The 15,097-nt window shown below is 46.3% G+C and overlaps 1 protein-coding gene across 1 annotated transcript; it reads right to left on the minus strand.

Annotated features, from left to right (window-relative positions):
- Positions 1 to 1,164: 1,164 nt before the first annotated feature.
- On the minus strand, positions 1,165 to 12,537 carry MIS18A (MIS18 kinetochore protein A). The gene is made up of 5 exons (XM_034793663.1): positions 12,250 to 12,537; positions 12,051 to 12,117; positions 11,239 to 11,361; positions 2,956 to 3,049; positions 1,165 to 2,221 (listed from the first exon to the last, which is right to left on the minus strand). Exons 1-5 carry the CDS (start codon positions 12,443 to 12,445, stop codon positions 2,144 to 2,146), a joined length of 558 nt encoding a protein of 185 aa, XP_034649554.1. The 5' UTR covers positions 12,446 to 12,537; the 3' UTR covers positions 1,165 to 2,143.
- Positions 12,538 to 15,097: the final 2,560 nt, after the last annotated feature.

Raw genomic sequence — 15,097 nt, forward strand, 5'->3', positions numbered from 1 at the left:
TAATAGTGAGAATTTAAAAAAAAAAAAACAGCTAGAGCTTTAAAGATGCCAACACTGCAGTCAACACTTGGGGCACAGTGGCAGCTAATTGAATAAGGAACAGGAAGGGAATGATAGGACAAACCTGAGAACCTCAGAGTAAGATAGTGTTTGCTAAAGTACAGTGATAAGAAAATGTTCAAGATCGCTTCAAGAGTCATCTGCTTGGTAATTGCACTTTTTCTTGAAATACAAATCCTCCATTCTATTTCCCACTCCCCTCCAAGGTGTTTAGAGCATCAACTTCATCTAAGTTAATGTATACTTCTCTTTCTTGCGTAAGCACATTGAGGAGTTTTAAGCATGTGACATCTTCTACGCATCTGTCACTATTTCCTAGTGAATATTCGATACTCTATTTATTCAAAAACAATGAAGATGTGATAATCTACCCATTACTTATCTTCTTTAGGCAGTTAACATCATGGGTATAGTTTGCGGGGAAGTGGGGAGAGGTGCTGCCCCACACAACAGGGCCTGCCTTATGGGTGGGCGCTGTGGTTAGGGAGGCAAGACTCAGTGCACTTATCTTAATGCACCGGGACAAGCCCCTGCCAGTAGCTCACCTGACCCCCAACTTCCTCCTTTTTGCCCCCCAGAAGCCTGGGGTGCTGGCTGTTTGGCAATCCCGGGTGGAGCCCACACAGGGAAGCAGGAGCCTGGCATGCAGCATCCACTTGCACCATGAAATACAGCAGCAGCCGCCTCAGCAGGAAGGTGACCACAGCAGGCCTGGGAGGCACCAGAAAAAATGGCAGCAGCAAGTCCAGCTGCAGCAGCTGGTGACAGAGCAGCTAATTTGAGTTGCACCTTACATAATGCAGCCACAAATTAGCTATAGCCCAATTATAATCTAATCTATGAGAGAGCCTTTTGCAAATAAACTGGTGTTTATTGTTTATTTGAAAGAGAAACAGACAAATGGAGATATGGACCAGGATTTGCTTTCACTGATTGGTTATGAATAGAACGTGCTGCTGCCTGCTGACAAATCTGTGTTAACTACCACAGCCTAGGTTTTACTTGGAACAAAAAAGTGTTGTACAGTTTGACCATTTGCACAAAGTTTCAAGGGACAGAAAGTGCACCAAGTCCTGAAGTAAGAAAGCCAGCAAATCATTGATGTAGTTTCTTTTTTAGTTTTATTAGAAATGTATTTACAAGACTTTAAACATTTTACATTGATTGCCCAAATATCTTGGTTTCATAAACAATTTTATAAACTAATTCTAAGTTTTGCAATATATTAGAACAACCCTTTAAATAAAAATCAAACAATTACAAAATTGATATCAGAACCAGTTAACACTCAGACTAGAGCACTTAACTAAATGTATTGCGTTTAGCTTATATTTTAAATTTGTTCTTCATCTCAAACAAGGTTGAAGGGCTATTCACAATATTTTTTTAAGCTCCACAGTAACTGCATTTCCCCCCCCCCCCAAGATGTTCTATGCAAAGTTTTTTTTTTTTAAAGTCTCCAGTAAAGAAAGTTAATAAATTCTGGCCAGCCCAAGGCTAGAATGCAGAACCTGCTACATTTAAATCCTACTGCTCAATGCCTAGCAGCACAGGTCAAGGGAAGGCTGTAAAAATAAAACAAAATGATGAACAATTCAATCATCATTTCTCCAAGAAAGTTCAGGGTTAGCTTGTTACTTTAGTTTTAGGAAATTGAATAGATGTCAGTTCAGCAGATAATTTTGGATGACTCTCTCAGATACTGGCAAAAAGGGCTACCCAAGTTATACCATGATACTAGTCATGCCTGCTGAAATCCAAACAGCACTAGTCAGCTTCAGGAGAATCTATTTAACTAAGTAGAAGTTACCCAGAGCATGGGCAGGGAGACAGAAAAAAATATATATATATATAAATATACACACCCCAAATATAAAGGTAGCATGGATGTCAGCAGAAGGGAATATTTTAATTTTACATACATCATCCCACAAGTCAGTGTTTTATTCCATTAGAAAGCCTGATGAAGTTTTTGTGCTATTCACTGGAAGGCTTTTGCAGCACTCCAACAGATTCTGAAGATTATGAAAGCAAGCTTTCCATGAAGTGTTCCCAGTAATAAGCTACATATGTGAAGTTTCTTTCAGCTGTTATGACGTGATGCAAAACTTGATTCAACTACAGACAGTCTTGCCTCCAGTGCTTTCAGTATGGTTTCTGCCTATTAAATAAATTGGAAAAATAGTTTCCCAGAAATATGAATTTACAAGAGAAAACAAACCACCACAATGATAGCTACATAACTAGTATTGACCACAAGAGATTTCTGTTTTCAATCTTTACTCACAATCCTCACTAAAAGTAAGAGCATACATAAAGTTTGGAGCTTCGGTTAATTCTGACAACCTACTGTAGCGATGTAGCCACTGCAACTATCTTAGAGTTATCTGACACTTGGCTGAAAGTTTCACGGTGTTCATCTTTTGTAATACAAGTTTAGCTTCTCTCAGAGGTTTCATTCATGTGTTCTCTTAAGTACTGTCCTGGCTGCAAGATTATGGAATGATAGGAGCCCAGACCACAGGCTCAAAAGAAGGCATTTCCATAGTTTAAAATAATTCGTATCTCTGTTGTATAACACTGGAAATATATTTCAAGTTTGCTTAAATATGAGAAATTATTTTACTTTATGGCTTCAAACCAAGCTGGTCAGAAATTCAAAAATGCATCAGTGACAAGTTTTTTGTTTGTAAAAATTGCATCAAGAGAGAAATTCTGAACTACATACACACAATAGGCTATAGTTAACTATATAAAAATGAAACATAACAATATGCATAAAAATTAAGATGAGTTTGGCTGAACTCATAGGTGATTAAGTGGGATTATTCTTGATTTGGCTGTAAATCTTCCTAAATTGTAGTTAACTCTGAATTACTTAAAACAAAATCTTACCCTTTCTATTGCCTCTTCTAAGCCAGCTCGACTTTCAAGAGTTAAAGGTTCATCATCAGTTACAGCTTGTTTTTCTGAGGATCCTAGGATGTAACTAATATGGTAGAGTTACAGTTCACATGATTGTCAGTAAATGCAAAACAAGGAAACCAACTTAAAGAACAATTTAGCAATAAAAGTAGCTCTCTAGGATAGTGACAGAGTGAAGTACTGCAGTGATCAAAAAAGCTTATGCTATTAATCCATGTGAGCAAAATATTAATTTTTTTAAAAATAAAAACAGAATTAAGTCATACTGGTTTATTTTAACTTAAAAAAATGTATTTAAAAATTTTAATTAGGACAACTTATGTTAAGGCCTCAACTTACTATTATCTATTAATCTAAATCAAAGTAATAGTAAACAGTACATCGTTGCTGTGAAGTTTTAAAGAATGTCAAACCATTGAACTAGTGGAAGTCACTGGATAAGTATATTGGAACAGCCTGCTGAAGTGCTAAACCACCTTTAACAGCAGTAGCCTCTTCTGCAGGTGCAGAGAACATTTTCTTCATTTCAGTTTATCAATCTAATTCAGTTCAATGACTGACTCACTCAAAGTTAAGTAACTAGTTGGGAGTTGAAAAAACAAGGACACTGTTTTCCTCTTCCAATCTATGAATAAAAACTAGGTATGAGAGAATGAGATAAAATGGTTACTAAACCTTTCTGTAACTGTTGTTCGAGATGTGCTGTACATGTCCATTCTCATGTAGATGCGTGCACGCCCTGAGCACAGTTGCTGGAAATTTCTCCCCTAGTGGTATCCATCAGGTCAGCTCTAATACCCTTTGGTGCTGCGTGCATACAGCACTGGTATAAAGGGCACTGCCTACCCCGTTCCCTTTCAGTTTCTTCTTGGCGACCGCCTCCAAAGAGGGGACAGAGGGTGGGTCTTGGAATGGACATGAGCAACATCTTGAAAAACAAGTTACGGAAAGTATCAGGGGGTAGCCGTGTTAGTCTGTATCTACAAAAACAACAAAGAGTCTGGTGGCACCTTAAAGACTAACAGATTTATTTGGGCATAAGCTTTCATGAGTAAAAACCTCACTTCTTCGGATGCATAGAGTGAAAGCTACAGATGCAGGCATTATATACAGACACATGGAGAGCAGGGAGTTACTTCACAAGTGGCGAACCAGTGTTGACAAGGCCAATTCAATCAAGGTGGATGTAGTCCACTCCCAATAATAGATGAGGAGGTGTCAATTCCAGGAGAGGAAAAGCTGCTTCTGTAGTGAGCCAGCCACTCCCAATCCCTATTCAAGCCCAGATTAATGGTGTTGAATTTGCAAATGAATTTTAGTTCTGCTGTTTCTCTTTGAAGTCTGTTTCTGAAGTTTTTTTGTTCAATGACAGTGACTTTTAAATCTGTGATAGAATGACCAGGGAGATTGAAGTGTTCACTTACTGGCTTGTGTATGTTACCATTCCTGATGTCCGATTTGTGTCCATTTATTCTTTTGCGGAGGGACTGTCCGGTTTGGCCAGTGTACATGGCAGAGGGGCATTGCTGGCACATGATGGCATATATGACATTAGTGGATGTGCAGGTGAATGAGCCCCTGATGGTGTGGCTGATGTGGTTGGGTCCTCTGATGCTGTTGCCAGAGTAGATATGGGGACAGAGTAGGCAACGAGGTTTGCTACAGGGATAGGTTCCTGGGTTGGTGTTTCTGTGGTGTGGTGTGTAGTTGCTGGTGAGTATTTGCTTCAGGTTGGGGGGTTGTCTGTAAGCAAGGACTGGCCTGCCTCCCAAGGTCTGTGAGAGTGAGGGATCATTTTCCAGGATAGGTTGTAGGTCGTGGATAATGCGCTGGAGAGGTTTTAGCTGGGGGCTGTATGTGATGGCCAGTGGTGTTCTGTTATTGTCCTTGTTGGGCCTGTCCTGTAGTAGGTGATTTCTGGGTACCCGTCTTGCTCTGTCAATCTGTTTCCTCACTTCCCCAGGTGGGTATTGTAGTTTTACGAATGCTTGATAAAGATCTTGTAGGTGTTTGTCTCTGTCTGAGGGGTTGGAGCAAATTCGGTTGTATCTTAGGGCTTGGCTGTAGACAATGGATCGTATGATGTGTCTTGGATGGAAGCTGGAGGCATGTAGGTATGTATAGCGGTCAGTAGGTTTCCGGTATAGGGTGGTGTTTATGTGACCATCACTTATTTGTACTGTAGTGTCCAGGAAGTGGATCTCTTGTGTGGACTGGTCCAGGCTGAGGTTGATGGTGGGGTGGAAATTGTTGAAGTCCAGGTGGAATTCTTCAAGGGCCTCCTTTCCGTGGGTCCATATGATGAAGATGTCATCAATGTAGCGCAAGTAGAGGAGGGGCACTAGGGGACGAGAGCTGAGGAAGCGTTGTTCTAAGTCAGCCATAAAAATGTTGGCATACTGTGGGGCCATGCGGGTACCCATAGCAGTGCCACTGACTTGAAGGTATAAGTTGTCCCCAAATCTGAAGTGGTTGTGGGTGAGGACAAAGTCACAAAGCTCAGCCACCAGGCTTGCTGTGGCCTCATCAGGGATACTGTTCCTGACAGCTTGTAGTCCATCCTCATGTGGAATATTGGTATAAAGTGCTTCTACATCCATGGTGGCCAGGATGGTGTTTTCAGGAAGAACGTCAATGCACTGTAGTTTCCTCAGGAAGTCGGTGGTGTCTCGAAGATAGCTGGGAGTGCTGGTAGCATAGGGTCTGAGGAGAGTGTCCAAATAGCCAGATAATCCTGCTGTCAGAGTACCAATGCCTGAGATGATGGGGCGTCCAGGGTTTCCGGGTTTATGGATCTTGGGTAGCAGATAGAATACCCCTGGTCGGGGTTCTGGGGGTGTGTCCATGTAGATTTGTTCCCGTACTGTAGCTGGGAGTTTCTTGAGCAGATGGTGTAGTTTCTTTTGGTATTCCTCAGTAGGATCAGAGGATAGTGGCCTGTAGAATGTGGTCTTGGAGAGTTGCCTGGCAGCCTCCTGTTCATAATCTGACCTGTTCATTATGACTACAGCACCTCCTTTGTCAGCCCCTTTGATGATAATGTCAGAGTTGTTTCTGAGGCTGTGGATGGCATTGTGTTCTGTACGGCTGAGGTTATGGGACAAGTGATGTTGTTTGTCCACAATTTCAGCCTGTGCACGTCTGCGGAAACACTCTTCAGAAAACTTCAGAAACAGACTTCAAAGAGAAACAGCAGAACTAAAATTCATTTGCAAATTCAACACCATTAATCTGGGCTTGAATAGGGATTGGGAGTGGCTGGCTCACTACAGAAGCAGCTTTTCCTCTCCTGGAATTGACACCTCCTCATCTATTATTGGGAGTGGACTACATCCACCCTGATTGAATTGGCCTTGTCAACACTGGTTCGCCACTTGTGAAGTAACTCCCTGCTCTCCATGTGTCTGTATATAATGCCTGCATCTGTAGCTTTCACTCTATGCATCCGAAGAAGTGAGGTTTTTACTCACGAAAGCTTATGCCCAAATAAATCTGTTAGTCTTTAAGGTGCCACCAGACTCTGTTGTTTTTGAAGTTACGGAAAGTAACAGTTTTCTTCTTTGCGTGCTTGCACATGTCCATAGGTGACTCAAGCAGTTGTATAGAAGGTGGATTTGGCGTTTAAGGACAGGCTGACTGCAAAACTGCCTGGCCAAAGCCAGCATCCTCTCTAGCCTGTTGAATCATGGCACAGTGTGTCATTACTGCGTGACTGGACAACCAGGTCACTGCCCTGCAGATGACCTGAATCAGAACTTGCACTAGGAAAGCCGCGGCGGCAGCTTAGGATCTTGTAGAGTGAGCTGTAAGGATAGCCAGGGGTGTGATGTCTGTGAGCTTGTAAAACTCCTGGATACACAAGGTGATCCACGAAGAGTGTCTCTGTGCAGGGATGGGGAGAGCTTTCATTCTTTCTGCTATCATTATGAATAGTTGAGAAGACCTGTAGAACAGCTTGGTCCTTTACACATAGAAATCTAAGACCCTCCGGACATCCAGTAAGTAGAGATGCTGTTCTTCTCTATTTGCATGTGGTTTAGGATAGAATACTGGTAAAAAGTTTGTCTCAGTTCCACTGTAGTCAAGCAATTTTAGGAAGGAACAACTGGTGTAGCCACAGCTGTACCTTGTCCTTAACAAAGACTGTGTATGGGGACTCCAATATAAGGGCCTGGATCTCGGCGACTCTTCTGGCCAAAGTGATTGCCACCAGGAAGGCCACTTTCCAAGAAGTGTGTAACAATGAGCATGATGCTAATGGTTCAAACAGGGGCTCAGTGAGCTTGATAGGATGAGGCTCAAGTCCCAGGCAGGATGGGATCTCAGGAGCAGCCCTTGATTAATCAGTCGTATAGATACAGAAAGACATGGACTCCCTTTTTTTCTCTGAGAAAAGCTGCTACCACTGCCATACATTTGGTGAAGACTCATTTGGCAGCCAACAGGCGAAACAGGAGCACCGAGAACTGGTAACAGGCTTGATTCACTGTAAACCTTAGGAAGCATCCGTGGCAGTGCAAGATTGAGATGTGGAAATTAGTTTCCTTTGGATCGAGGATGGCATACCAGTCTCCTGGATCCAACAAGGGGATGATTGAGGCCAAGGAGACCATGCAGAACATTACATTCTTGAGGTACCGGTCTAAAATGTGTCTGAGCCCACCCATAGCTTTGGGATTAGGAAGTAAAGGGAGTAAGATCCCTTCCCTCTCATGTTAGCCAGAACCTCTTCTAGGGCTCCCATGCAAAGGCGGGATTGGACTTCCTGTTGCAACAGATGCTCACGGGAAGAGTCCCTGAAGGGAGACAGAGGGAAGGGGAAGAAAGAAATTGGATGGTGTAACCCAGTTCTATTGTGTTAAGGACCTAGCAGTCCAATGTGAGCTGAGTGCAGGCATCCAAGAAGTAGGAAAGGTGGTTGGAAAATAAGGGGGGTAGCTGGATCCGATGCAGGGGGGGATAGTGCCAACCTGGAGCATCTCGTCAAAACAGATACCAAGTGCGTGGGTCCGGGTTGAATGAGGCTTGCTGACAAGGTCAGGGGAGGTGGTCTGTGTCTAAACACCCTATATTTCCTCCTATGTTGGTCCTGCTGAGGAGGCTGATAGAAGTAGCAGGCTGTCTGTTGTGGCCTGTACTGCTTTCTTGACCCTGCTGGCACATAAAGTCCCGGGGATTTCAAGGTTGCTTTTGAGCCCTTGAAGCCATGCAGCCGGTGATCCATTTGCTCCAAAAAGAGTGATGTTCCCTCAAATGGGAGGCCTTGAATCATTTCTTGCACTTTTTTAGGTAGCCGTGAGGACGTCAACCACGAACTCCTTGCATTGTCACTATAGTAGCCATTGATCTGGCTGCAGAATCAGCAGCATGCAGGAAGGCACGAGCCACAGTTTTCCCTTCCTTAACAAGTGAGGAAAACTCCTACATGGAATCCTGTGGGAGAAGGTCCTTGAATTAATCATGGACTCCCACATATTAAAATCATAACAACCCAGCAAGGCTTGCTGGTTCGCTATGCGAAGTTGAAGACCCCCTGTGGAATATGCCTTCCATTCGAACAGGCCCAGTTTCTTTGGTTCCGTTGCCTTAGGCATAGGAGCAGTCTTTCCCTGGTGGTCCTTCTCATTGGCAGCTGCAACAACCAGGAATCCCAGTGGAGGGTGAGAGGCAGAGGTTTGCCACAGTGCCTTGATCGATTTCATAGTGGCATCATGCAGAGGTAGGGCCACTCTAGAGGGTCCCACAGGTGATAAGATGTCCAGGAGTCTATGCGCAATCTCCTCAAGTTGGAGGCTACCCACTTTCACAAGGTGTACGAGGATTTGTTGTTGTCTTGCAGATGGGAGGACCCTGGTGTCACTAATGCCTTGTCTGGAGAGGACATCAGGACAGACTGCGGAGCAAGGCCCAGTGGGCTTCCTTCCAAGGCACAGTACTGACGAAGATGGGGCCGTGGTATACTACCAACAGCCCAGAGAGCCGCAACGTCAACTATGTCAAGGATGGAATAGGGCCTGACCTTCAAGTCTGACAAAGACTCCGATCTGCGGTGCGGAGACCAGAGCAGTATCATGCTGCTTGGAGCCGGAGACAATCTTGTGACTGATAACAGGGGCTTCCCCCTAGACAGGGGTCACAGCCCCAGGTGAGGCTCAGGGGGTGGCTCCCTGCCTCTCTGTGGCACTGGTGGTGCAGAATTTTGATCCTCTGGGGATCCCAGTACTGGTAGGGTGAGAAGGTCCTTGGCTGCTGTGAACGCCTCAGGAGTTGATGGCACCACAAACTGGCTAGTGTATTGTCTACTCTGACACTGCTCCTTTGTAGGTGTCAGAGAAGTTTGCTGTGGCATCAGACTTGCCGACACCTGATACTGTGGTGCCAAGGGAGACGAGCAGTCCGGCCTGGATCTTGCTCTCCCCCTGGTCTCTCAGATTTTGGCACCGGAGACCTGTTTTTCTTTTGGTGCTTGCGGTGCTGCTTCTTAGGCACGGAGGAGGGCAATCGGTGCCAAGAGTCCCAAGTCGGTGGAGAAATGCTCCACACTGAAGCTGAGGTGCTTGATGCAGAGTCCAAGCACAGCTTCAAAGCCAGGCTTTAAGGCTGCATCCATGAGGAGGACCTTCAGTTGGGCCACTCACTCCTTTTTGGTCTGCGGCCTGAGGTCTCTGCAGATTTGGCAGCAGTCTTTTCTATGAGCTTCCTGCAGGCACTGCTCAAGTGGAGGTCGCTCGAGGACATAACTTACAGCAGGCAGCGCAGGGCTTGAAACCTGGGATGCCCCAACACTAGCGAGGCAGACAATCCTGCAAGTCAAGTGTGGAGGCGTTCGAGCTATCTAAAAGTACTAAACAACTATTTACACCAAAACAAGCATGAAAAACCAGTAGGAGAAAATTGCCTAAGAGCAATGAAGGATTCCAGCCAACTATTACAGGCAGTAAGAAGAAACTGAAAGGAAATGGGGTCAGTAGGGCCCTTTATATCAGCATCATGTGCGTGCAGCACTAGAGGGCTCTAGAGCCAACTCAATGGATACCGCTGGGGGAAAATTTCCAGCAACAGTGCTTGGGGAATACACACCCCTATGTGGGAATGGACATGTGCAAGCACTTGAAGAACTATTAGTTCTAAACTCATGAAGAACATGGTGACCAGAACCAATCAGTTCAATTCACTAACTAAAGCTAATACTTCCTTTGTTTATTAGGTGAGTTGTAAATGCAAAACTCTTAATAAAAATGTCTTCTGTATCCAGCACATTTAAGGTAGCTTTATTTAACTAAAAGAATTCAAAAAGCTACTTTGTTAATTTTTTACTTGTGATTTAAGCACTATTTCTGTGGAAATTCAAATTCAGTTAAGATGCACAATCTCAATAAACTTATATTAAGCTATATAACTGGTTAAACATATAGATAGTATATGCTCCTGGTTAGCAAAAAGCACAAAAATTAGCTGCAAATCAACATGTTTTAATGGTTAGCAACCAATGAGAATGAACCTTGCCTTAGGAAAAGAATTAAAAATACAAATGCAAAACAAGATTGAGAGAGATTTAAATCAGTCCACACTGTTAAACAACAACTTAGTCCAGGATTTAGATACCGAAGAATGTTTTAAATCATCTATTTAGCATAATGAAAAACGCATTTCAAATATTGTAGCTATGTCAGCACCTGAACTTCCAGCTTTAAGCACAAGGCCAATGCATCAGCATACCCACATTTCACCACCACATTGTCGTCCTGCTAACTTTGTCCTTGAGGTTAGATGGAACAAATTTTACTTAAGATAGATCCGAGTCCATTTGCACTTAGTGACCAGTCACTGTGGTATCTATGTGCAGTTGTCTTTGGAATGAGACTGGAAGTAGAGTCACCTTCTCGCTATGTTGGGTACCTAGTGTAATTTTATACACTTGTAAGTTGTATTATATAAAAAAGAACACCCAGGATATGTAAATGTCAGGTCTTAGGCAATATTATACTGTACCTGGAATGTTTTCACAACTTAAGTGCTGTGGTATAGGAGACATTAACAGAGAACACTGCTCTTGAACAAAAGGAATTTAGAGGTAATCCATAACCTTCTCCAAATACCCACCCCCATCCTCTCCCTAACACAAGTTTTGCACAATTATCGGATCACTAAAAGCGTTAGCAATGATCCCAAACTACTTGGCACTCAATCTAAAAGGCAAAAACCAATTAGCATATTTATCTGACAACTTAGACCATTATGTCTCATCCTTACCTTTCAATAGAGTCAACACTGAAGCAAAATAAGTCTCGCTTATAGTCAAGATGTTTTGGGGTGCATCTGTAGATGTTCCCAAGGGTCATTGAACAGCCAGAGCAGAATAAAGTTTCAATCATGCTGTAAGCAAATATGTAACCACTTCTTTAGACAACATTTAAATTGATTCTAACTTATTCACTCCTAGTCTTAGAATAGATTCATGTTTGTTTCATTTGTATTCCAAATATACAACCTTTGAACCCTATCCAGGATCTTACCAGGGAACATTCCTGATCTATATAGCAGCGTACATTAGACTATCCCAGGCAAAACTGACTTCCCAACTGGTATTTTGGTTTAGGTTAGTCCTAACTCCCTGTCTCCCGCCCAAGCAGCATTGTATCATATTAGGCAAGATCCTTTGCACTTGCCCTATGTGGGTCTTTATAGGAGAGTTTGCCTATTGGTCAACTGAGATTCGTGGGGCCTTTTTGATTATAAACTAACTCAACAAAATTTCTTCCATTTTTGTTCCCTGGTTACGATTTGGGCAGCGGACATTTTGAAGTCACCGAGCCAAACCCTTCGGACTGGGAGAGTCTCTTCAGCAGCAAGGCCAATAGCCGCACCGACGCGGCACCTTTCCCAGCGGCTCCAAAACCAGCCCGCAGCGGCCCCGGGGAGGCGAGGGGGGTTCAGGCTGAGCCGGCCCGAGGGATCAGACAGTGGCTGAGGCGGGGCCGTGCGGGGGATGCGCTGGGCAGATCCCAGCCGTGACTCGGCGCTGCCGGACTCCCCTGGGCCCGGGGCGCCCCGCGGCCACTCACCATCCGCACTCGCCGGGCCGGCTGGAGAGTTTCTGCTCCTTCTCCACCGAGACGTTGGGGGAGGCGCCTGCAACAGACAGACGGGGACCAACCGTCACTAACGGTCACCGGCGGCGGGCGGGGCGCGGGCAGGAGCGGAGGGAAGGGCTCGGCCAGCGGCGGGGGAGGGCTGGAGCCGGGCACGCTCCGGGGCACTCACTGCGCAGCAGGACGCAGCCGGTCTCCTCGTCGTTGGCCACCCAGCCCAGCGTGTCCCCCACAGGCCGCTTGCAGCCGGCGCACAGGAACACCATGGGCAGCTCCTCCTGCTCCTCCGGGCCCCCCGCCGCCGCCGCCCCGTGGCTGCTCGCCGCCTCCAGCAGCGACAGCGACGCGTCCAGCCCCGCGCCCGCCATCCCCCGCCTTCAAACCGCCCGCCCGCGACCAGCGCCGGAACCGGAAGCGACACGCACGCGCGGGACCCTAACGGGCAGAGCCCCGCCCTCCCCCGAAGGGAGGGGACAAAGAGGAGCCCCCGCCGGGCAGCCCCGCCCCCTTTTCCTGTCTCAGAAGGGCGGGGGCGGAGAAGAGCCCTGCCCCTTCCCGGCTGTAGTGCGTGGTGTGGGGGCGGGGCTGCCTTGTCGCGTGTCTACTCTGCAGCTGCGGTACCCAGAGTAACGTCGCGCCCCCTGTGGCCGGGGCGGCTGGGGCCAGGCTGGTAGCGGCCCGTCTCTGCAATGAAAGCAATGGGGAGTCCTTGTGGCCCCTTCTAAACTAAAACATGTATTGGGCATAAGCTTTCGTGGGCTAAAACCCACTTCATCAGATGCACGGAGTGGAAAATACAGTAGGCAGTGCAGTGAGAGGCAGGGGGAGGCTGCAGGGGGTGCCTAGCAAGGACTGTCCTACCAAGGTTGGTGCTCCCAGCTGCTGATCACCTCGCGAATGTGCTTCCAGCCTGCTCAGGGTGCTGGCCGTGGCTCTGCCAAGTCCCACCCCATGTGGGCACAGTGCTGGAGTTCGGCTGGGGCAGGCTCTACCTTTTCCACCCTCATGTCTGCCACTGGAGAGGATCTGCATCTGCTCTGTGTTGCTTGGCAATTGAAACCCCTAGTGCAGCAAGTGGAAAATTCTGTGGGTGTGGTAGCCGGCCTGCCTCCTTCTGGGCTGATTTCTGCAGGCCTGGGGTCTGAAGAGTTGCTACTGGGATGGAGCACGGGCCTCCTTCCTCGTCAACCAGCCTAAGGAAACTATGCCCCACCTGAACTAGGGGAGTTCTGCCCGCTTCAAGAGCCAAAGGGGGCCCTATCACCCAGCTAAATACCAAGACCATGCTCCCCATCTGCCAAATTAGCCAGGAAGACATTCCTGCATGTAATATATTGCTGCTAGCAGAGGCTGCAGCACGCCCCACATTCTGCTACTATCAACTGGAAGCTATGGGAGCCATCATGAAGAATCTCCATGTAGTACTGGTGAAGGGAAAGTATTGCTGAAGGAGAGATACTGAGCTGGAATGACTGATGGATTTGGGAAGGAGCAGTGTGTGCGATTGTGATGAGGCTTTTTAGGAGGGATGATGTTTTAGCCAGGTAATTTGTCCCTTGTCAAATATTAACAGCACTGAACAGACAGCAGTAATCCTGTTACAGCAGCATCTTTCCCAATCCTGCCACCTTCAGATACAAGACTCTTACTCTCCCCGCTACATTTGCTTCTCAGCTGTGCTCAGCAGCAGCCTTCAGGGAGGAAGTCAATCTCCTGGGGTGGAAGGTGAATTTTGTGTGAAAAAGGTGCAGTAGGAAGAATTTAAGGTACATTGGTAAGTTTTGTCGATGAAACTAATGTCGACACGAAAAAAATCGACAAAAGCAAAGTCGCCAAAGCGAGTCTACATTTGCTCCCTCTGTCGATAGGTCGTGTCCACATTCGGGGCACCATTGTCGACAGCATGAGTAATGCACTGTGGATATGTATCCCATAGTGCCTGGTGACACCATTTGTCGGTAGGTGTTGTGGGAAGGCAGAAACGGAGTGCGGCGGATCCTGGGACATGCAAAATGTCCCGTCATGCACCGCTTTATGTCCCAGCCCTCCAATGGTTCCTGGCTTCCTTTCACGCCGTTCTGGCTTTCCTTTCATGCCATTTTTCCAACTGGCAATCAGTAGTGCACGCCAGCATTTACAGTGAGAGAGGATGGATCTCACACTTCTCTCCTATGCGCTGTTAACTGTCATGAGGACATCGCACATGGCAGCAGAGTTATTCACAAAGTTACTGACAGAGGATGAATCACAGGCAGCCAAGTGTGACAGCAGCAACTTATCAGTGCTTTTGGTATTCACAGAGCAGCTGCATATGGTAGACTGTCGCTTTTGGTCTAGGGAAACAAGTACTGATTGGTGAGATCGGGTTGTCATGCAGGTGTGGGATGATGACCAGTGGGTACAGAACTTTAGGATGCGTAAAGCAACCTTCATGGAGCTATGTGCTGAGCTGGCCCCCGACCTGTGGCGCAAGGACATCAGAATGAGAGCTGCCTTTTTGGTGGAGAAGCATGTTGCAATCGCTGTGTGGAAGCTGGCAAATCCAGACTGCTACTAGTCAGTTGCAAATCAATTTGGAGTGGGAAAGTCCACTGTTGGGGCTGTATTACTCCAAGTGTGCAGGGCAATAAATCACATCCTGCTGCGGAGGACCGTGACACTGGGAAATGTGCATGAAATAGTGATGCCTTTGCAGAGATGGGTTTTCCTAACTGTGGTGGGGCAACTGATGGCACACACATTTCAATTTTAGCGCCAGATCATCTTGCCTCAAAATACATCAATAGGAAGGCATACTTCTCCATGGTGCTGCAGTGCTTGTGGATCAGTGGGGGCATTTCACAGACATCAATGCAGGCTGGTCTGGAAAGGTGCATGGCGCACGCATCTTCAGGAAGAGAAAGCTGCTTTCTTTCCAGACCACAAGATCACAGTGGGGGATGTGGAAATGCCCATAGTAATCCTGGGAGACCCGGCTTACCTTTTACAGCCCTGGCTCATGAAACCTTACACAAGGCACC

The sequence above is a fragment of the Trachemys scripta genome, chromosome 1, assembly GCF_013100865.1.
Source record: "Trachemys scripta elegans isolate TJP31775 chromosome 1, CAS_Tse_1.0, whole genome shotgun sequence".
Taxonomy (NCBI): Eukaryota; Metazoa; Chordata; order Testudines; family Emydidae; genus Trachemys; species Trachemys scripta.